Consider the following 23,254-nt stretch of genomic DNA (forward strand, 5'->3'; position numbering starts at 1 on the left):
TACGCGCTACATGCCCGACCCATGTCCTTTCCTCTTTTTGATTTCAACTATGATATCGTTAACCCCCGTTTGTTCCCTAATACACTCTGTTCTCTTCTTGTCTCTTAAGGTTTCACCTACCATCTTCTTTTTCATTGCTCGCTGCGTCGTCCTCAATTTCAGCTGAACCCTCTTTGTAAGTCTCCTAGCCAATTACCGGCAAGACGCAGCTGTTATATACCTTCCCGTTGAGGGATCATGGCAATCTACCTGTCATGATTTGAGAGTGCTTACCAAATGTGCTCCACCCCATTCTTATTCTTCTAGTTGCATTATTCTCGTGGTTCGGCTCTGCGGTTATTACCTGCCCTAAGTAAATATAGTGTTTTACAACTCTAAGTGCACTATTACAAAAACTATACGAAAAACTATACGCAAAACTCTGTACAAAAACTCTCCAGCAACAACGCAAACCTGATTGATAGATATGTGGGGTTTAACGTCCCAAAACCACCATATGATTATGAGAGACGCCGTAGTGGAGGGCTCCAGAAATTTCGACCAACTGGGGTTCTTTAACGTGCACCCAAATCTGAGTACACGGGCCTACAACATTTCCGCCTCCATCGGAAAGGCAGCCGCCGCAGCCGGGATTCGAACCCGCGACGTGCGGGTCAGCAGCAACGCAAACTTTGGAGACTGAAAAAATAAAAAGGCCAGAAATTCGTTTTGTTCTTCACTAGATTCTATTGTTACATTAGCAAAAAACAGAAATTTCAAATTCGAAGGGATAAGGCAAAGTATTATGGTCTATCACTTTCCTATTTCATTAAAGCGTCACCTGAAAATTTTTGGAGATCGATTAAGCCGAGTTCATGTAGCACTACCTCGTTTTCACAAAATGGGCATATCATTAATGATGAAACAGCTGTGCCTTATGCTTTCAACAAACACTTTAAATCTGTATTTACAACAGATAATGGTTTTCTTCCCATGTTCTATATGTCTTTACCACCTATGTCTGATGTCAGAATCACTGAGGAGAGTATTTTATACCTTCTGGTTAATGTAGAGGTTAAAAAATACCCTGGTCCAGATGATATCCCAAACGCCTTCTTAAAAAGATATGCAGAGTGCTGTGCGAAGTATTTAGTCGTATTCCTCAAAAAATCTCTCACTGGCGGATCGTTGCCTGAGGACTGGAAAACTGCGAGAATCGAACCACTCTTTAAATCTGATGATAAACTCAATATTGCAAATTATCGGCACATTTCACTGACATATAGTTTATGTAAAATCTTCTAACACATAGTTTATAAACATATAGTCGAATTTCTCGAAAAGTGTAAAGTTTTAAGAGATGCGCAACATGGCTTTATACGTGGGTGTTCTACAAGTGCAGAATTAGCCAGAATCGCGCATGATTCTGCCGAAAGTGTAAATAAAGGATATCAGAAAGACGTTATATACATGGATTTTAGTAAGGCCTTTGATAAAGTATCGCATAATAAATTACTTCACAAACTAGGTCAGCACAAAGTAGCTCTGCGGTTATCACCTGCCCTAAGTAGATAGTGTTTTACAACTGTAAGTGCACATTTAAAAAACTATACAAAAAACTATACGCAAAACTCTGTACGAAAACTCCCCAGCTACAACGCAAACATAGGAGACTGAAAAATAAAAAGGCCAGAAATGCGTTTTGCTATTCAATAGATAGTTCTATTGCTACATTAGCAAAAAAAACAGAAATTACAAATTCGAAGGGATAAGGCAAAATATTATGGTCTATCACTTCCCTATTTCATTAAAGCGTCCCCTGAGAAGTTTTGGAGATCGATTAAGCCGAGTTCATGTAGCACTGCCTCGTTTTGACTGAATGGGCATATCATTAATGATGAAACAGCTGTGCCTGCTGCTTTCAATAAACACTTTAAATCTGTATTTACAACAGATAATGGTTTTCTTACAATGTTCAATATGTCTTTATCACCTATGTCTGATGTCAGAATCACTGAGGAGAGTATTTTATACCTTCTGATTAATGTAGATGTTAAAAAATACCCTGGCCCAGACGATATCCCAAACGCCTTCCTAAAACGATATGCAGAGTGATGTGCGAAGTATTTAGTTGTATTGCTCAAAAAATCTCTCACTGGCGGATCGTTGCCTGAGGACTGGAAAACTGCGAAAATCAAACCACGCTTTAAATCTGGTGATAAACTCAATATTGCAAATTATCGGCACATTTCACTGACATCTAGTTTATGTAAAATCTTTGAACACATAGTATATAAAAATATAGTCGAATTTCTTGAAAAGTGTAGAGATTTAACAGATGCACAACATGGCTTTATATGTGGGTATTCTACGAGTACAGAATTAGTCGGAATCACGCATGATTTTGCCGATAGTGAAAATAAAGGATATCAGGAAGACGCTATATACAGAGATTTTAGTAAGGTCTTTGATAAAGTATCGCATAATAAATTACTTCACAAACTAGGTTTTATTATAACAAAAAATACTGTACTTGTATGGATTAGAGCTTACCCGGTGAACCGTTACCAATACGGTTCTGTAATTGACACCCACTCAGGTCGAGTTGACGTTGTTTCTGGTGTATCTCAGGGGTCCGTGCTTGGGCCTCTATTATTTTTGATATTTATAATTGACATCAACACTAATAATATTGTTACCTTAAACTTTATGCAGAAGACTGAGTGATTTATGAAAAACCTTGGTCTGTTCAAGATAAGGTAATATTAAATGAAAACTTCCAAAGAATCATATCATGGTGTGATTAGTGGCAAATGACTAATAATTACCACAAAAGAGTCTTTTTTCGAATAATCCACAAAAAGAAACCACTTGTTTTTTCTTGCGGGGCAAACTGAAACGCTTTCTCGGAGGTCGATTAGGTTAAATACCTGGGTCTTTGGTTCACAAACAATTTATCATGGTTGAAAGATATTGATGTTGTTAAGGATAAAGCATCATGTAAATTACTCTTCTTAAGACGATCCTTAAAATCATCAACTTCTTCCATTCGTTTCCTTGCATACCAGTCCATTATATCTTTCATTCTTGAATATTTCGTACCGATTTGGGACCCATACACGAAAACAAACATCGGCAATAATGAAAGAATGCAAAAAAAGTAGTTCGTTACATATATAACTCAAATGGTCGTTGATCAATCACTGAACTCATCCAACGATCTTGGTTGCCCTCAGTTGCATATAGGGGTAGAATTTGCCGGCTAAAAACATTTTACCAGAAAGTTAAGGGTCATTATAACATAGACTTCTCTCCTCCTATCAATTATTCTCAGGGTTACAAAACCAGGCAAAGGCATTTTTTTACGATGATTCTTTTACTTCCACAAAATAACTGCTTCAAATACTCATTTTCCTCTAGAACTATTATTGATTGGAACAACCTCTCTGACAATAATTTAACACAATCCTCGCTTACCTTCTTTGAAAAATATATGCAGTATCTCATTAGCACCTTTCAATACACTTATTTTCATTGTGCGTTCCAATTTATTGCATTATCCTGTTCGATTCGATAAATTTTCTCCTTGAAATTATAATTTTTTTGTGTTTATTGAGTTTGTCTTTGTACTCTTGCCTTCACAGATACTATTTGATGCTAAATTTTGTTGTGTTCTTGTTCATTTTCTTAACCTTATTGTTTTATCTGTGTACATTGTATTTTTCACATAATTAGTTTTCCTTGAAAACTATTGTGCCTTTTTTTCATAGCATGTATCAGTGTATCATACCTGCTATAGTCTCTGCTCGACACTGCAGTGTCAATAAATATCATCGCTTTGGCGCTCTTTGGCCACATCTGGCCATTGCACCAATAAATTCCACTAATCATCATCAATAAATAAAATCAATAAATAAAACTATCTCGAAGCCATGCTCTTTTCTGAGGTTGATGTACATTAATTTCGATTTTTGCAGATTAATTTTAAGACCCACCTTTCTGTTCTCCTTGCCTAACTCAATAATCATGAGTTTCAATTAGCCGCCTGAGTTACTCATCAATGCAATGTTATCAGCGAAGCGCAGGTTACTAAGGTACTCTCTATCAACACTTATCCCTAACTGTTCCCATTCTAGGCCTCTGAAAACTTCCTGTAAGCACGCGGTAAATAGCACTGGGGAGATTGTACCCCCCTCCCTTACATCCTTCTTGATTGGTATTTTGCTGCTTTCTTTGAGAAGCAATATGGTTGCAGTTGATATCTGTATATTCCTTCCAGGATGCTTATATATACTTCATCGATGCCCTGATTCCACAGTGTATGCATGACTGCTGATATTTCTACTGAATCAAACGCTTTCTCGTAATCTATGAAAGGTATGTATACCAGTTGGCTATACTCTGAGCATTTCTCTATTACCTGATTGATAGTATAAATGTGGTCGATTGTTGAGTAGCCTGTTCGAAATCCTGCTTGTTCCTTTAGTTGATTGAATTCCAATATTTTTTTAACTCTGTTAGCAATTGTCTTTGTAAATAGCTTGTATACTACGGAGAGCAAGCTGATCGGCCTGTAATTCTTCAAGTCCTTGTCATCTCCTTTCTTATGTATTGAGATGATGTTAGCATTCTTCCAAGACTCTGGTACTCTTCCCGTCAGGAAGCACCTTGTAAACAGGGTGGCTAGATTTTCTAACACATTCTGTCCTTCATCTTTTGGCAGATCTGATGTTACCTGGTCCCCACCAGCAGCATTACCTCTTAGCATGGTTTCCAATGCTTTTCTGATTTCGTCTATCATAACTAGTGAGGTGTCATCTGGGTTTTTGATAGTTCTTATCGGAGTTGTCCCGGTTAATGTACAGGTCTCTGTAGAACTCCTTCACGATTTTAGCTATCCCATTCATTATGGTACTTGTTTTGCCTTATTTGTCCCTTAGTACATACATTCAATTTCTGCCTTTCCCAAGTTCCCTCTTCACTGCTTTCACGCTTCCTTCGTTTTTTTAGCGCGTTCAATTCTTTCCATGTTATACCTTCTTACATACGATACCTTACGCTTAATAATCAACTTAGAAAGCTCTGCCTGTTCTAGTTTGTCTGTTGTACTAGAGACGTTCACGCTTTGACGCTTTTTAATGAGGTTCTTTGTCTTCTTGGACAGCATGCCAGTGTCCTGTCCAAGTACCATACCTCCAACTTTCCCTGCACACTCCGTAATGATACTCGTCAGATTTTCATGCATTGCGTCAACGCTAAGGCTGGTTTTAAAGATAAGAGCCGAGTACCTCTTCTGAAGCGAGACTCTGAATTCCTCTACTTTCCCTCTCAGTGCTAGCTCATCGATTGACTATTGCGTATCAACTTCTGACGTTCCTTCTTCAAGTCTAGGTGAATTCAAGACCGTACCATTCAGAGGTCACTGCACCGCACTTCTACATCCTGCACGATGCCTGCGTGTGCACTCATTGGAGAGTCTATTTCATTCTTATATTCGCCATTAGGGCTCCTCCATGTCCACTTACGGTTTCCTTTTTTCGGTAGAAGGCATTTAACATTCGTAAATTTTGCGTTCTGCGAATTCTACTTGTATTTCCCTGGTATTTCTAGCACCGATGCCGTATTCTCCCGCTGCCTGTTCTTCAGCCTGCTTCTTCCCTATATTTGCTATAAAGTCTCCCATTAGTATAGTAAACTTTGTTTTTACCTTAATCATTGCCAATTCCACGTCTTCATAGAAGCTTTCAACTGAAGCGTCCGCGTGGCTGGATGTAGGCGCGTAATCCTGTACCACCTTCGATTTGTATCTCTTATTAAGTTTATTTACAATACCTCTTAGCTTTCGATTAATGCTAGAGTATTTCTCTATGTTGCCAGCTATGTTTCTGTGAATATGGAAGCCAACTCCCAGTTTTTTTTTTGTCAGCCAAGACCCGATAGCAAAGGACGTGCCCATTCTGTAGCACCGTATAGGCCTCATCTCTCCTCGTAATATAGCTCACGGCTGGTTATTTTTTCCCCCATTTTTCTTTCTTCTTATTTACATTCGATTGGTTCTGATAGCTTCCCCTATACATTGCTTGGCATTACTGTCTCTTAGATCTCATTATTATCGTGTGAAAATACGGAAAAACGAGCCCATATGTATACAGCTCTTTACCTTACATGTGTGTGTGTGTGTGTGTGTGTGTGTGTGTGTGTGTGTGTGTGTGTGTGTGTGTGTGTGTGTGTGTGTGTGTGTGTGTGTGTGTGTGTGTGTGTGTGTGTGTGTGTGTGTGTGTGTGTGTGTGTGTGTGTGTGTGTGTGTGTGTGTGTGTGTGTGTGTGTGTGCGTGCGTGCGTGCGTGCGTGCGTGCGTGCGTGCGTGCGTGCGTGCGTGCGCGCGTCAAATTAAGTTGACCTATGATTTCTTTCTTGCTTTAATGCATCACGTTTTTCCTAATCACAGTATTGTTTTGCTCCCACAGCATCGCTTTCTCAACTATTCGAAAGAGCCACGACGTGCGCTCTTCGCATTTAACGGGTACCATGTAGACAGAGCCCGGGTCATCAATCAGCTCGCCAAAATCATCGTGGCTTCTTATGAAACTATGCTGTGGCCTCATGTTCACTACCCTTCTTTTCGTGTGTACGTGTGCGTGTGCGTGTGTGTGTGTGTGTGTTGTGTGTGTGTGTGTGTGTGTGTGTGTGTGTGTGTGTGTGTGTGTGTGTGTGTGTGTGTGTGTGTGTGTGTGTGTGTGTGCGTGTGTGTGTGTGTGTGTGTGTGAAAGTGACATGAACATGAAGGAAGCCTATAGCTACTGGAGAATAGCATGGTAATATAGGAGAAAAAAAGACACGCTTAGAACAGGGAGATGATTTATTCTCCAACCGAACGTTTTGAAGAAACCCGACGTTTCGAAACCGACTTGGTTCTTCCTTCAGGGGTGACTGCGGCGCAACGTAGCAGCGGCGTCTCCAAAGCACTCGCGGGTTGGATAATGACCCACCCTCTCTCTCGTTTTGCCATGAGCGCAGTTCATCTAGTTTAATATCCAACCAGACAGACTTCTGTCAAATGTTTACATCCAGGCTTAGAACGGTAAGTTTGGTTCATTCATGTCGCCCCGCCGCGGTGGTCTAGTGGCTAAGGTACTCGGCTGCTGACCCGCAAGTTGCGGGATTGAATCCCGGCTGCAGCGGCTGCATTTCCGATGAAGGCGGAAATGTTGTAGCCCCGTGTGCTCAGATTTGGGCGCACGGTAAAGAACCCCAGGTGGTCTAAATTTCCGAAGCCCACCACTATGGCGTCTCTCATAATCATATGGTTGTTTGGGACGTTCAACCCCACATATCAATCAATCAAATCATGCATGTCCGAAGAACGCAGCGAAAAAAGGCGTTACGCCTAAAGAAGTAGAAGGCGCTATAGAACGTACCTTTTCACTTCGTCTACGACATAAAGGTGCAACTATACTGATTGTTGGATTAGTTTGTACTTGCCTAATGATATGTTTTGGCCGCAAATAACACACACACAAAGTAAAGGAACCCTCAACGACAAGCACAAGTGGCCCTTCCAACTAAAGTAGACCGGGAGCAAATCCAGACTTAAGTAAAACTGTACGTGAGTTGATAGAAGCCTATTAAATCAGAAAGAAAGATGCATCAGCGAACCATCGGTGACGTTGTACGTATTGAAGAAGATATTGTTTGATAGCTCGATAGCTTAAGGCTGTGTGGAGACTGCGCATATCTGCATTTTGTTACTTAAATCTGGAATTTCGCTCGGTTTACTTTAGTTGGAAGTGCTGCTTGTGCTTGTCGTTGAGTGTCCCTTTACTTTGTGTGTGTGCGTTATTTGCGGAAAAGTGATTAGAACCAATATATATATATATATATATATATATATATATATATATATATATATAGAAGAACTTGAAGAGAAGGCATGACAGCTCCGGGTATTTTCCATATTGAATGAACTTGCAGACAGCACATTTGAAAAGGAAATCATCTTTATACTAACGTTTCGGCCGTGGCACGGCTTTCGTCAGAGTAAGTAGGTATGATACAATGCAGCCGCTTTTAAAGGCTCACGTGATGAACTCTCGGTATAGCAGCTAGGACAATCAAAGTAAAAAAATGGTAATCTGTCAGAACCTTGTGTTGACATGACTGACATGCGACGGGTGCATGAATATACAAGGTTCAAATTTCCTTGCGCATCGACACGCGGGGCACAGTATGGTTGGCAGGAGATGTAAAAGAGCTCTGAAGTAAAGAAACCACGGTTGACAAATATACATTTAATATACACTTAAATATTTTGCTAATCTAAGAAGTCGTGTTGTTATAGTGCGAGACAGGTGAGCTTTCCTACGTTTTCATTGATACCTGAACGAATGGTGTTAAATTTGTGGATCAAGAAGGATTCCCTCGCTTCCCTATCGCGATTTGTCTTGAAAGCGGACTGAATAATAGTGACCCTAATTTTGTCGAAACCATGGCCAGGCATACTGACATGCTTTGACAGCAGTAGATTAGGGAGGCTTACCGCATGTGCATGGTGATTATTAAAACAAATTCTGAAACTTGTCTCTGTTTGACCTATGTACTGAGCTCCGCATGTTGAACACTCGAGAAGATAGAGGACGTTGATACTATCACACGTGTAGTTCCCATTTATCTTTAAAAAAAACTGGACGATGTACTTAAAACTGTTTTAGATGTCGTCATGTGCGCGCGCACTTTGCAACGTGATTTGTTGCAGGGATAACAGCCTTCATGATGTGAACACGTCGTTTTAGATGAGGTTAGTAAATCACGAAGGTTCCGCGATCGTCGGTAGACCACGCGTGGTTGTTCTGTAAAGATTCCTTTGAGCCACTCGCTCTGTATTAAAATGTTGAAATGTTTCTTTAAGATATGGTTCACATTTGGAGCTGAGGCCGCATGTGTTGAAATTGAGATTAGTCCGCGAACAATCGTTGGGTCTTTTGTTAGTTTTGTTAGCGCTTGCGATTCCGTGGGCGCTCGCGAAGCTGTCCCTCCCACCCCACACCTCAGTGGCGCCGCAGTGATGGTTCGGGAACTAGATCTGTCACGCCGGTTTTGGAGCACGCGGCGTGCCGTACCCGTGCGCTCTTTCATCCAGTGGCCGTGCTCTAGCACACATTACCGGATGTTCTTGAGTGGTGTCCAGCCAGTGAACGGTCAAGCGGGAGATGCGAGTGGACGGGAGAGTGGGGTGCATAGAGGATGGAGTGAACAGCGATAGAAAGAGAAGTGAAACACTGCACCCACCTTCTCCTACGCCCTCTCGCACCACCCGCTCCCGTTGCTAGGGGCGAGGATAAGCACACACGCCCGTAGCTGTTTCTATGGAAGAGGAAGTGAAAGTGGAGAGATAACACCTGCCGGTGCGCGAACACCGCCGAAGGCAATGCCGGTTGCCTGACATAGCCCGACTAAGAAATTCATGAACATTTAAAAAAAACAGCGAGATACAGCAAGTATGTGAAGGACCAAGCTAGTCCTGTTTGGTCTTTCTCGTCCTTGTTGTTTCGTACTGTTTATTCACTACGAAGTGTAAAGAAAACAATTCACGTAGTAGTGATGCTAAGTCCAGCTGTTCCTAACAAACAGGCAACTTTTTAAAAACAGATGGTGCTATATCAATGATTATATAACTTCATTGCATTGATCATTTGGAAACATGGAGTGAGCACGTTTTCCGGGCTGCCCTCAGATTTACCCCACACGTCAGCAGTGGGAGGCTCAGTTCTGCGAGTCGCCTGATCGGCCCTCGCACACTGAGGTTCAGCTGCACGGTTCGAACTGAACAATTCTTTTTGTCCTCGCCCTCATGTTCACCTGAGTCAATGGTAGGGGTTTAATGTCACAAAACTATGACACGAGTATGAAAGACGCTGAAGTTGAGTGCTCCAGAAATTTTGACAGCCTGGGGTTTTTCAACGTGCCCCCGAACCTAGGCTGATGGGCCTTTTTGCCTCCTTTAAATGCGGCTGCCGGTGCCGGGACTTGATCCCGCGAGCTCATTAGTCATGTTCGCTTGTGTTAAGACTCACGAAAAGTATCGCTCTTCACAGCGGCTAGCGGTAATGAAATACTGACCTTTTCTATGGCAGTGAGGCTTTCAGCATCAGCCAGGTTGTCTACCGCAATGGCCAAGAACACGTTGAGCAATATGTCTTCATTGAAACACACCGTCAAGGAACTCCTTCACGGAACGTAGAAGCCTAGTCGGATCTATATGGCTTATGTTGTAGACAAAAGACAGCATGTCATGCGCCCGCTGTTTCTTTTGAAAGGCCAGCTGAAGCAAATAAAAAATGCGTAAACAGGGGTTGTGTCAGAACTTCGGGCCGACATAATCCCTGTTTACGGCATAACCCCTGTTTACTGTTTTCTGCTGAAGCAAAGTGATTTAGCATTGAAACTTACGCCTTTGATTAAACATTAGACTGACACTTTGGGGCAGCAACCGCAAAAAGTGAAGCACGCACAGCGATCACTTACAACACTTTATTCAATTGAAATGAAAAATGAATATTTATGCCCCGGATAAATATACCACTGACCTTGGTGACAACGCTGGAAGGATATTCATTAGTCCTTGCCCCATGATGTTGATATTATCTTGGATATAGAAAGCTACTTCAGACATGGACGCCGAAATGACACAAAAGGAATGAAGATGACGATGTTGTTGTGGGGATGTGTCTGGGCTGCCCTGTTGTCATTGTTGTCATGCAACCTTGCGCTCAGTGTGAAGTATTAGCCCAACCGGCGTTAACTTATTAAACCTCCCCGTTATATATTTTGGTGGAGGTGCTGGGTAGACAAAGAGAATGTGAGGACAGCGAGAAGCGTCTTGTTGTCCCCAATCTTCCCTACAGTATGAGGAAGTATGATGTTCCGGGAAAGTGTCAGATAAATGAGTGGAGCTGCCGGTAGTCACCATCACGAACGGAGGAACGGCGACATGAAAAAGTACACAGCGGCCTGAGGTGGTAATCGTAGATACTCCACGGACCGTAGTTGTGTGCGAGTTGCAGGAGGGACATCAGAGCACAAAGGCAACTCTAGCCGTAAAGTGCCGGTTGAACATTAGATGAGGGCTGAGTGTGCGGTCAAGAGGTCAATGCCAAGAATCGCTTCGCGCCGACAAACGTCCAGAACAGCGAAAAGGAATGAAGTCTGAAGGCTGGAAACAGTGACGTGGGCAGTGCACGCACCAAGAAGTGATGTTCGGCTGCTGTCGGCTACTCGCACAGTCGAAGACATAGCAGGGACAATAACTTTCTTCAGGCGGGATCGAAGACGTGAGCTCATAACTAACATGTGGGCACCAGTGTCTCTTATAGCTGTAGTGGTCAAGCGATCGATGAGAACACCAAGTAAATTTCGTCTAGAATTAGTGGTCGTCAAAGGTTTTTCGGTCCGAGTTGTCAATACAGTGCCACCTCAAGGAGCTGCCTCTGTTAGTTTCCTGGCAACTGCCGGTTACGGAGAGCGATGGCGTTGAGAGGGGCAGGGCTGGCAACCCTGAGGCGACGGTGAGCGGCTGGACCTGGTTCTCTGGGCGACGACATCATCCTTCAGCACGGCGCTCCTTCTCACCTGCTTACGAACCGTGGCTGCTGCTTCCTGTCTCGTGTGGTTGACGATCTTCTTAGATCCTATGCTACGTGGCACCACTTTAAGACTTTTTACCATTCCCAGCCGAACGGAATTACTGAACGCCTCAATCGCACACTGACGGACATACTTGCAATTAAACTTTCTGACGACCACACTGATTGGGACACTGCCCTCTCGTTCGCAACTTTCACCTACAACTCGTCACGACTTGAAACTGCTGGCTGCGCACCATTTTATCTTCTCTTTGGCCATGATCCCTTACTACCTTTCCATACTTAGCTTGCGCACGATTTCCGTCCACCACTTTGTACGCACAAGATGCCATCGTCCGTGCTCTCGTCACACGTACTGTAGTCCGCGCCAGGTTCTGATCGTCCCAGAGAGCACAAAAGTCTCTCTACGATCACTGAAATATAATGTCAATTTTCCTCCGGGCTCTTTCGTGCTACTGTGGCTCCCATCCTGCCGCGGCGGTCTCTGCGAGAAACTTTTACTGCGATACGTTGGGTCTTACCGAGTTCTGCGGCAGGTGAAACGTTTCCTAAAATTTTTCCGTACTACGAACTGGACTTGTACATCCAGAACTCACATTGTGCACGTTTCTCGTCTCAACCGCTATCTTGGTGACATGTCCGTCTAATAACAGCAGGCACCGAGACGGTGCTTTGCCACTCGCGGTAACGTCACGGGTATAGAAAGGTGCTGCAGGCATGGGCACCGAAATGGCACACAAGGAATGAAGATGACAATGTTGTTGGGAAGCTGTGTCTGGGCTGCCCTGTGGTCCTGCATCCTCGCGCGCTGTGGGCACGAGGATGCAGGACCCCTGCCACACGTGGCAAGTGAAGTGCACTATTATAGAGTGTACTTAACCTCATGAAGTGTCATTTTGGCGGTTCGCTGCTACACGATAAAGCAAAGTGTACTTTGGAAATGATGGCTGTGGTGATTGACAGATTTGTAGCACAACGCATATTTGTTATTTTTGCGCATGTGTCTCATCTTCGGACCACGTTATCTTCACACCTGTGACACATGCCGTCTTACATGACTAAAAAACAACTCACTTACACATGTGCAAGTGAACCTGGAAGCAAACAACGTGACGAACGCAGTCATTGCTGTGCATGTGCTGCCCCATGGCCCTAGTGGACATTGCCGAAAACAGCCCGTAGGTTAAAGTAGCGAGGTTATTGTTGTAGTTTATGATTTTTTATACATAACAATATCTGTCAAAATTACAAGGGTAAAATATAGTATGAGCACCACTTTAGCAACAGCGTCTTTCTGTACGAGCCACTGGTACTAATGCTACACACTTCATCGCAGCCGTCACAGTGAAGTGGGGTTAATTATCGCACTTGCCGGCAGGTGTAGTTTGCAGCGAGTGAAACTAAACTTGCTCGTTTGACAGCGCGCAAATGACACTCGCGGCTAAGGGTACTCGCTAAAAGTGCACTTAAGTTGCTACGTGTGACAGGGGTATTAGCACAACCAGCGTTAACTTATCGAAACTCCCCGTTACAATATGTTAAAATGCGTAGATCACTGCATTGGGAGTTTCGGGTGAACAACAATTTTTCTTGGTTTCTGAATGTTTTGACAATGTACCTGAAATCTACGTTTGTTTCGTGAGAAGACTGCGAGTACTTTAAAAAAAGTGGCGTTTGCATAGGGTTGTGTTTGGCAGTGGTATTCATGTACATGTCATTTACGATAGTCTTTCTTATTCCCATAAACATCGCAATATTCAATCTAACCTCTATGTGTCCGCCGTTTCAAAAGTGAGGAGACATGTGGATGACTTCAAGATTTTCACTGATTAGTCCTAATTTGTCCTAATTAAGCAGTTGCAGACAAAGTCTCAAATGTTTAGGCAGAGCCTACATTAACAGGAGCTGACACATGGGTGAACTGCCCTAAAATTGTTCATAGGGGTTTTTGTATGGTAAGCTGTGCCTCTCTAGCAAACATGTATGTTGATATTTTGAAGTGAGCAGCAGTAAACAATTGCTTTTTTTTTCATTTCACGCATCGAACATTAGCAAAACGAGGAATAGCTATTCACTGCTTCGTCAATGCCCTTAGAAGGTCATGTCCGCATTCTGCGCAAGAAATTTTCACGCCTAGGTTAGCCACTTGTAGTCTGCCACATATAAAAAGGCACTGATGTCCACGGGTGCGGACAAGCTTTTGCGGGAAATGACCGTGTGCCAGTTGCGCCAGTGAAAACAAATTACTGCCATATCCACGAAGTGAATTATGTTAGAGGAGGTTGATATGAGGTGCAGCAGGCGTTTCTAGGCGAGACCATTTCTGTACCAATGTTTGTTAACGAGCCGGCGCATGACGTGTACAGTACATCGATGACAACGTTGTCGGGCATGTTCAGTGGTCGGAACTGCACAGTGTTTGCCACGTAAACCGCCACGTTAACCACCTGCTCCTTTATACCATACTGGCCGCTGCCGTAAGTAAAATGCCTAACGCTCATAAATGGCAGATGTGAAGCTAATAGGCCTTCTTCAATTGTTTTTAGAACAGGCATGTGAGGCACCTTGGAGTAATGTAGGTACCCGTGCATAGCACTCATGGTAGGAACTTGTCACGTGCTGCCATGCCTACGAAGTGACGAGGACGAAGTGGATGAATTCGCGGCGAGCGCGCGAGCCATTGAGAACTGACGCTTTGTAGGAAGCCTCAATGTGCGTGCCGCACCGCCTTCATCGGCTGGCGCATGCGGTGAACGCCCGGAATGCCCTAGGTGGCGGCGCGCCATGTAGGGAGCATTCTTGAAATCGTCACCTTGAGTGGCCACCGGAGAAGTGTACACCGGCCACACTGGCGTACATGGCGGCTGCTACATCTACGCCGGACAAGGCGCGGGCACGAGAAGCTTGCCGACCCAGTTCCTAGAAAAATTTGCAGTACATACATGACCTGTCTTACAAAATCAAGAGGGCAGGGACACGTTCTGGCGTTGCGTGAGTGTCTTCCGCACCGATGAAGTTTGAAGTTTGAAAGTGGAGTTTTGTTGGCAAATTGGTACAAAACAGTAAGTTGTAAAAGCTTTGAAAGCTCGCTTCAAGTGGCAGCCGTAATAGCTCTAACCATACCTGGTTTGGGGTCGTCTATTTGTCGTGCCTAATGACTGCACTGCAAAACACAGAAAGCAGTTTGTGCATTGTAGAACTGGCGTAGTATACGCAGTTATACTTCAAAATGGTGAACTTTTGGGCTAATCGGCTTGAGATTTGGAATAGAAGAGCAAAGGCTTAGAAGTAAAGCGAGACTACGTGGAAGACTACTTTTCATGGTGAGAAATAAACTCAGTTGTAGGTTGAGCGTCTTTCTTCAGATTAGTCTTCCTTTCGCTCAAAGCATTCGCTTCTCTATGCCAAAAAGTGATTACACTGTTTCCAAGGAATGAAAGTATGGGTCATACTGGTGGGTGCTTCAAAGCCGTGTAATTGACCGCAACAATATGTCTAACACGGTCCAGGTCCACTTTGCATTCATTGTCGCTAGAGTGGTTGCGCGCCAACCTGTGAAAAAAGCGAAGTGCTGGCTAAGCACCGCTCTCAGATGGCACGACAAATCACTAAGGCAGACTTGATCAGAAAGTTCTCAAGCACGTGCATCAGTATTTTTTCTATCACACTTTCGTATTCCAAAACACCATATATAAGCCATTAAGGATTGACACACCATTGTGCGCAGTGGTGTTTGCACTATGTATTACATTCAGTAAAAAATATCGTCATTCTGCCTCGTTGTCGGGCATTGGCATGTATAATCGTTCCCTTTCATTGCATATATTGTTGTGAGTCATCGCTGTGCGTGCGTCGCTCTTTCTTGTCCACGCATTATTTTGCGCTGTGTTCCCTCCACTGGTGAAGTAGGCGCTTGTACCTTCTTGCCTTCTACGGACGTAGTTTTCCATTGAACAAGTTCACGTGCACTTTTGTCTCAAACAGCAACGAAGTCTTTTCATTCCTCTCTCTGTGCGTGTGTGTGTGCTGCATCTGCATTGAAGCTTCACTGCAACGCATTTGGGGACGTCTCGAGGGAGATGAGCACAGAATTAAAATATGAAGACATATTCAAAGTACTTTTCTAACTTGCATTATTTGTTAATGTGGACATGATACGAAAATGTCGCACAATTGGTAATTGAATAATGCAGTTTTCAATGCTGTTTGATTTTAAACACATTGTGGTAAATGGAAACTAGCGTGTGGCGAGCAAAAAAAACTATCCCTTTTGTAAACTGCATTGTTGGCGTCCTGAACATTGACATATAAAAAACAATACAATGAAATCAATGTGTGCGGTGTCAGCACTATTTGCATCTGTTGTTGTTAAACAGTGAACGAACAACTCAATATGGTGCCTGCGTATTGCCAACATGCCATCTTAGCGGGCGTGTCAATAATCTCAAATTCACACAAAGGATACAGTTGCCGCAAATGAAAAGAATGATGAAATAGATGCAGGCCACTCCACCGAATGATCCGACACCACCGAAGGCTTTGATGCCATCGTACATCACCACGTTCCAGTCCTCACCGGTCAGGATCTGCGAATATAGAGGCAGGCATAAGCACGTGCTCTTAGCTGTGTCCCAACATCCGCAAGATAAATACCGCATTTTTATAGCGCAAGGTGTTACCATCGCGCAAGAGTGAATTTTCGGTGCGTAGTTGTCAGCCGCCGCACGCTTGAGTTGGAGTTATCGCGCAATAATAAAAAGACAACAACTGGGTTAGTGCGGCTACGACTGTACGTTTTATTCGCGGCAAGCAAGTGCTGTGCCTCAAAGTGACGTTAGTGCTCGAAACTTTTTGCGAGAAATTAGTCTATTCAAGCGCAATACACGTTGAGGAAAGGCGTGTAGAGGGACATACAGCTACGCCTGTTGCTTTCTAATCGTACAGCGAAAGCTTTTTTGGATCACAAGGACGGCCGTTTTTGCGCCTTGATTATCCACCGCTGTAGGTGTCCGTAACCGCTATCACTAGAGATAACAAAAAAAAATGAATTAAGAATGTGATTCAAACCCAAGTCATCTTCGTTGCAGCTCAGTAAGCTAGCCCTGAACCACACTTGTGTTCGGACATGCGTTGCAAACAGATCACACCCAGCCATCAAACAATGTCAATTGCGTAACCAGTGGGTCGTTGAGGACCTCCAAGGGAATACAAAATCAACTATACCATGATTCCTCATCGTCATCAGTATCAACAAAGTGCACACTTTGCCTTGGAGGCGTGTATCGTGTTTGTCAGATCAAATATTGTCGCGGTGGGTGCCATGCTACTGTACCTGTTCTTATGATCACCACCAGGGCTGAAGGGGAAGTGGCGTTCTCTGTTTTTCGAACAATTCTCTGAGGGGCCACTGGCCTCATGAAATCCACTCAAGCTAGTGTATTCTCCTTCCGAACCGGTAAGGGAAGCGACATGCAGGCCGACGCCACAAGGCGTTCGACGAAACGATAAAATGGGTTGTCGTGACGATATTCTTTTTACAAGATCCGTGGCATCGCTGCTGATGACAACCCGTTCCGCTAATTGAGCAGTAAGTTACAGGGGGGCAGCGGGACCTTTGATGCACCCGACAGTATGACCGTGTGGCGACCTTCTCTCGTCAAGGGAGAAAAATTTTGGTGCCACAGGTGCAGTTTGTTGGCCACGCGTAACTCGTTGGCCCTAGGCGGGTGTGGCCGGCGCTGTTAGAAGCGGCGCGTCTCACAGCTGCGCGTCGAAAGCATGATTTGAAACCGTTCCCATCTACGAGTCTGAAGACAAGAGCCCCCGCTGACACCTTATATGGCTTTCGACGCGAGACGACCTTGACGAAGCGAAATGTTCGTCATGCAACCAAGCGCTCACCATGTAATTACGGTCACGGGGTCATGACATGGACAAAGAAAATACACTCCATGCTCATACGAAACTCTTTGTTCGGTCGAACTCGTGGCTAGGCAACTGAAGGTTAGGTTAGAGTGACACACGGGCACTGATAGTGGTGCACAGGGTGTCGGTTGGTGATCAGCTAACAAGCGGCGAAGCGCGTTGGCGTTACATGTGGCGTGGAACGTTCTAGCGTTTTCGCTAGCGGCTGCGTTGGTTACAGAATAATTTGCAATGACCACGAAGTGGGCGTAATCTTAACAAAATGATCTACTATAATCGTGAGCCTTCTAGAACAATGAGCCACAGTTTGCGCTGCGCATTCCAGACAGGCTTTGCGGCCGAAAATCAATTAAAACATTTGGGTATATAAAAAACGCGCGTGGCAATACTGTAATTAAATATATAGAAAGATTTTTTTCACTGTCTTCATGCTGCCTCAAGATCTTCCACTTGAACCTCCGGTGCCTACAAAGGCTGGTTGCATCACGGCAGTGGTTGCCCCAAGGGCTTAAAAACAAGGCTCTTTCACATTTTGCTCTGGCTGTGTTGCGCATTGAGCACAGGCCAGGCGTCTCTTTTTTTATGTACTTAAGCTTCCCCCAAAAAAACTGTTAGCAGCGCTCGGCACGGACTATCCTGCTATGCTTGTGGTCGCACGATTGTCTCCGACAGTGCTGTTAAGATTGCGCGCACGAGGTGAATAGACAAGTTTGTACAGTAAAAGCCCTTAACAGATCACAAAAGCAGTGGAAATGGGTAGTTGTGCGCCGCCGGCACCGGTGTACGTAGTCCCTATCGTGCGAAGTAAGAAAAAATAAAACAAAAAAATGGGAAGAACGTCGGCCGCTTTTACTACCTACACTGTAGACCAAAAACGGCCGGACTGAGAGCAACGGCTGTTTTTAGTCCTTCAGACCAACTGTTACTCCCCGAAAAAACCAAGCGAAACAAGATGAATGACATGTTCGAAAACGGAGGAGCAACTGTTAGTCTGAAGTTTTTAAGAGAGCAATGGAAGGAGGAACCACTGTAAAGGCTCTCGTCACGCAACGGTTACTCCCCTGAAGGACACCGCGCAAAAATATGCATGCCGGCCGCATTAATATTCATGGGTCAGATCATTATTTGCTCTGCGTGCCAAACTTCACCAAACCAAAACAGTAGTTTATTTTAGCATCCACAGATAAAAAAATAGCAACGCTGGCTCAACACAGAAGGCCTGAAAATACCGCAAGGGTCCAACACACGCCGCAGCAGCATTGAGAGCGGATTAAACGCCGAAACACGTGCAAGACAAGGATGTAAAAAAAAAGCCTAGACATGCCGTTCGTCTGCTAGGAAAGGGCGTCAAAGCCGATCAAGCACCAAACACGTGCAAAAGACCCCCCCCCCCCCCCCCGCCAAATATAGGAGAAAAAAAACAGACCCAGACGCGCTTTTCATCAGCCGTCAAACTTAGTAGCACGCTTTCGTGTAGTTTGGGGACAGAATGACAAATTTGCGCCATCTTCGCCAGCACGACAGGTGTGGCGCTAGTATAGCGAGCGATGTAATTTACAAAGTGATCATTATTAAATGTTTATGTGTACTAGCAATAAATAAAAATTAAACTCAATTTTTCATAAATTATTATACGTTTTAGTATACCTAAGTTTTTTTTTTACAAGTGTATTAGGAGAACACACTGAAAGCATTGCGCTGACGCTTCTGCTGTCACTGCTCGACGTTCTTTTTTTTTTTTGGTGCCACTAGGTTCGCGTTCGCACTACTTATATTCATATGGTTCGTGGTCGGCGAGCACATGGACATGTGAGCTTGTGTGCTATGTTTTGATCGAGCGTGTGTGTCGCAGATTTGCGTTTCTACATAACGGTGGTGAAGGTTAGTGTCTATCTTTAGAGAGTGCGACGTTGTTGTGGATTTTGCCACTGGATGGAACAAACACAACGTAAACACATCTTCAGCTATCTGCAAGCCTTTTCGCTCGTCGGACAAAAGACTGTGCATGTATCAGCGTGCAGGTGAGTGGCATTTCCAGCCACATTAAACCCCGCCGCGGTGGTCTAGTGGCTAAGGTACTCGGCCGTTGACCCGCAGGGCGCGGGTTCGAATCCCGGCTGCGGCGGCTGCATTTCCGATGGAGGCGGAAATGCTGTAGGCCCGTGTGCTCAGATTTGGGTGCACGTTAAAGAACCCCAGGTGGTCTAAATTTCTGGAGCCCTCCACTATGGCGTCTCTCATAATCATATAGTGGTTTTGGGACGTTAAACCCCACATATCAATCAATCAAACCAGCAACATTCAATGCTCTTACAGCGTGGGTAATTACAGTCTAGCATTGCTTGGGGCGTTTTCAAACCCAAAATCTTGCTTGTTCACAGCTTGTGAAAAATGTTGAGTTCTCCAAGAGCTGGCTCATTGTTCTTTCTCCAAATGCACTGTTGAGTGGTTGAGCTATCGAAAGAGAAATTATTTGCGCTTGCTTATTCACCGTATTTATTGCTAGCCGTATCGGACTCAATTACCTCTATTATTTCCGCCTGCATACCCTCTTGCTTCCTCTGTCACCACTGCAGTGCCAGTGTACTTTTGCAGTTAAAAGTTCCTTTCCGCAACAATACCTCGCTTGAAAAAACATTGGGGCGGGGTTGTAGCTGCCTTCATACTGGTACTACTGGTACTTTTTTATCATTGGCTTTATGTAACGTTAACAGCTTGGTGTTGGGGCCTTGGGCCGCATCTTTAGAGCTGTAAAGTGTATGTAAATCAGTACGTGAACAAATCATTGTCGCATCACTTCAGTGGTACAGCGAGGTGGTGGTGCACAGACTTTTTTCAGGCCGCGCGTAGGGAGCCCATTATGACGACCATATTTGCAAGATGTTTCAGCACGCGAACAAGAGAAAAAGGACAGGACCGACAGAAAGAGCGCTGACTTCCAACTAACTTTATTTCACAGGGTGGCAAGAATATATACGTCAAGAAAAGGAAGATTACAGTGCATGAAGGTAAAATGCAAGCCTAATCTACACATGAGTAACAAAGCACGTGTGATGGGTTCTCTATGGCCTCAAAGCCCAGCCAGGTAATCACGTTCAGCCTGTAATAAAGCAACCATTGAAGTGATTACGCATTTATCTTCTAGCAAGTGCATTTTTCCGGCTTTGATAATTTGTCGGGTAAGCTGGTCCATCTGACTTGCCAATATAGAGCACTGATCAGAGAGGTGGGTGCACAACAATCTCGGCAATGAATGCCGAGATGCCCTTGTACCACATTGTGCACATTGTTTCGGTGTTCTCGCTGGCGGTCATTTATGCAACTGCCAGTTTGGCCGACATGGATGCACCCACACGTCAGTCGAATCAAGTATACAACTCCCACTGCGCATGGGACGTAGCGTGCCCTGGGCGCGACAGAGCACGAGGCAGAATTTGCGCGAGGTGTATTGACCCGTTTGCAAAGCCTCGGCGATTTTTCCGGTGCAGAGAAAAACCACAAGAACGTTGACGTCTCGAGCAATCTTTTTTAGCCAGTGTGAGACGTCGTGCACGTAAGGTACTACGACAGGCCGGCTCTTTCGGACACTGTTTCACTTATCCGGTTTGTCGCCTCGCTTCACGACAGTGACCAGCTTTTCCGCCACCGAAACGAGAACATGCGCGGGGTAACCAGCTTTAGGGAGACGCTCCACTTGCTGAGCAAAGCTGTGGTGTACCATGTGGGGACAGGACTTCTTTAAGGCGTTGGCAAGGCAGGGGTTAGCAATGCCCCGCTTGACCCATTTAGAGTGAGATGAGCTGAAAGGCAGACGCAGAAAAAGCAAGTCTACGGACTATAGCATTTATCATGCTGCGCCGACAATGCAGCGCTATGCATGAAAAGGCAGGTATTCACTACGCTTTTCCAAGACGATATAGTGGTGCCACCTAACCGTCGCTTTGCATTCTACCTATTTTAGCCTCTCAGACGCCCACTTAGCCAAACGCCACGCGCTTGCTATGTCAGAGGCTATCTGTTCGTTTTCCGAACTTACTGCCAGATGACGCTCTATTTCACGCAGCGTAGAGATACTGTATATTGCCACGTTCCATTTCCCAAGATTTTGTTATCGTCCCAAAACACCACACGATTCTCAGCGCAAACCGCGCCTGCAGTTTTCTAGAGGGTTCCCGACTGTAGTAGATCATTTCGATAAGATCACGCCCACTGTGCGAATGGTACAGATTGTTCTGGAACGCACGCCGCCGCCAGCGATAGTGCTAGAACATTCCACGGCAGGAGTATAAATGCCGACGCGCTTCGCCGCTTGCCAGTAGTTGATCGAAGGCCGACGCTCCGTTCGCCGCTATCAGTCTGAGACTGCTATCTGTGCGAGACTGCTGCTGTAATTGGACTTTCTGTTTACCGGGCACAGGTTCGCCCAAATAAACAGTTCAAATCCCAACACGAAGTCTCCTGTCTTCGGCCACGTCACGACCCCGTGACATCTGGTGGAGGTGCTGCTTCGTTCATGTACCGCACGCCCCCGTCAAGCCGTGAAGTGTGACCGCTCTCGTCGATACTGGAGCCGACTATTCTGTCATCAGTGGGTCGTTCGCCGCGAAGTTAAAGAAAGTTAGGACAGCTTGGAAAGGCCCTGAAATCCGCACAGCCGGAGGTCATCTCGTAACGCCTGCAGGAATCTGCACAGCAAGAGTCACCATTAGCGGCCGTATTTATCCTACAGACTTCATAGTCCTACAGCGTTGCTCGAGAGATGTCATCCTTGGCATGGACTTCTTATGCCTCCATGGTGCTGTCATCAACCTAAAAACAAAGTCGATAACGTTATCCACAGAAGAAGCACTACCGCCGCGCACGCCGTCTGGACACCATGCCTTGAATGTGCTGGAAGAACAAGTCACCATTCCGCCTCGCTCAAGCGTCATTATTTCAGTCGGCGCTCCTGAATCACCTGACTTCAAAGGCGTCGTTGAAGGCAGTCAGCATCTGTTGGTCACCCGAAATATTTGCGTCGCAAGAGGAATTGCAGAGCTGCGGGGAGGCAAAGCAACAGTTATGCTAACGAATTTCAGCAATGAGTACAAACATGTGAACAAAGGAACAACGGTCGCATACATCGAAGAAATTGTCGAAGCCACCAATGCTTTCGCCCTCGCCGATTTTGCGGAACCTGCTCAGAGGAACCAAGCCCCTCCCATAGCTTTCGACGTCAATCCCAGACTTTCGAACGATAAGCAAGAACAGCTCAAGGCCCTGCTCCTGCAATACGAAGATTGCTTTTCGTCGTCATCGAAAATTCGGCAGACCCCAATCACGAAACATCGCATCATAACCGAAGAAAATGCCAGACCACTCCGTCAGAGTCCGTACAGGGTTTCGACGCGAGAACGTGAGGCCATGAAGAGACAAGTTGATGAAATGCTGCGGGATGATATTATCCAGCCGTCCAAGAGCCCATGGGCATCCCCCGTGGTGTTAGTGAAGAAAAAGGATGGGACCCTACGTTTCTGCGTCGATTATCGCCGCCTGAACAAAATCACAAGAAAGGACGTGTATCCTCTCCCACGAATAGACGACGCACTTGATCGGCTCCATAACGCCAAGTACTTTTCGTCAATGGACCTCAAGACTGGCTATTGGCAAATCGAAGTCGACGAAAGAGACCGAGAGAAGACGGCGTTTATAACACCGGACGGCCTCTTCGAG

General features: G+C 45.0%; 1 protein-coding gene across 1 annotated transcript in view; it reads right to left on the reverse strand.

The window, feature by feature from the left end:
- Positions 1-23,254, reverse strand: part of LOC119162950 (muscle calcium channel subunit alpha-1-like) — a 1,445,695-nt gene that overhangs the window by 742,840 nt on the left and 679,601 nt on the right. The window contains exons 16-17 of the mRNA XM_075882643.1: positions 16,083-16,203; positions 10,095-10,171 (exon numbers count right to left, since the gene is read on the reverse strand). Coding sequence (XP_075738758.1) covers positions 10,095-10,171; positions 16,083-16,203 — 198 coding nt within the window. The remainder of the gene's footprint in view (positions 1-10,094; positions 10,172-16,082; positions 16,204-23,254) is intronic.

The sequence above is a fragment of the Rhipicephalus microplus genome, unplaced genomic scaffold (genome assembly GCF_043290135.1).
Source record: "Rhipicephalus microplus isolate Deutch F79 unplaced genomic scaffold, USDA_Rmic scaffold_13, whole genome shotgun sequence".
Classification (NCBI taxonomy): Eukaryota; Metazoa; Arthropoda; class Arachnida; order Ixodida; family Ixodidae; genus Rhipicephalus; species Rhipicephalus microplus.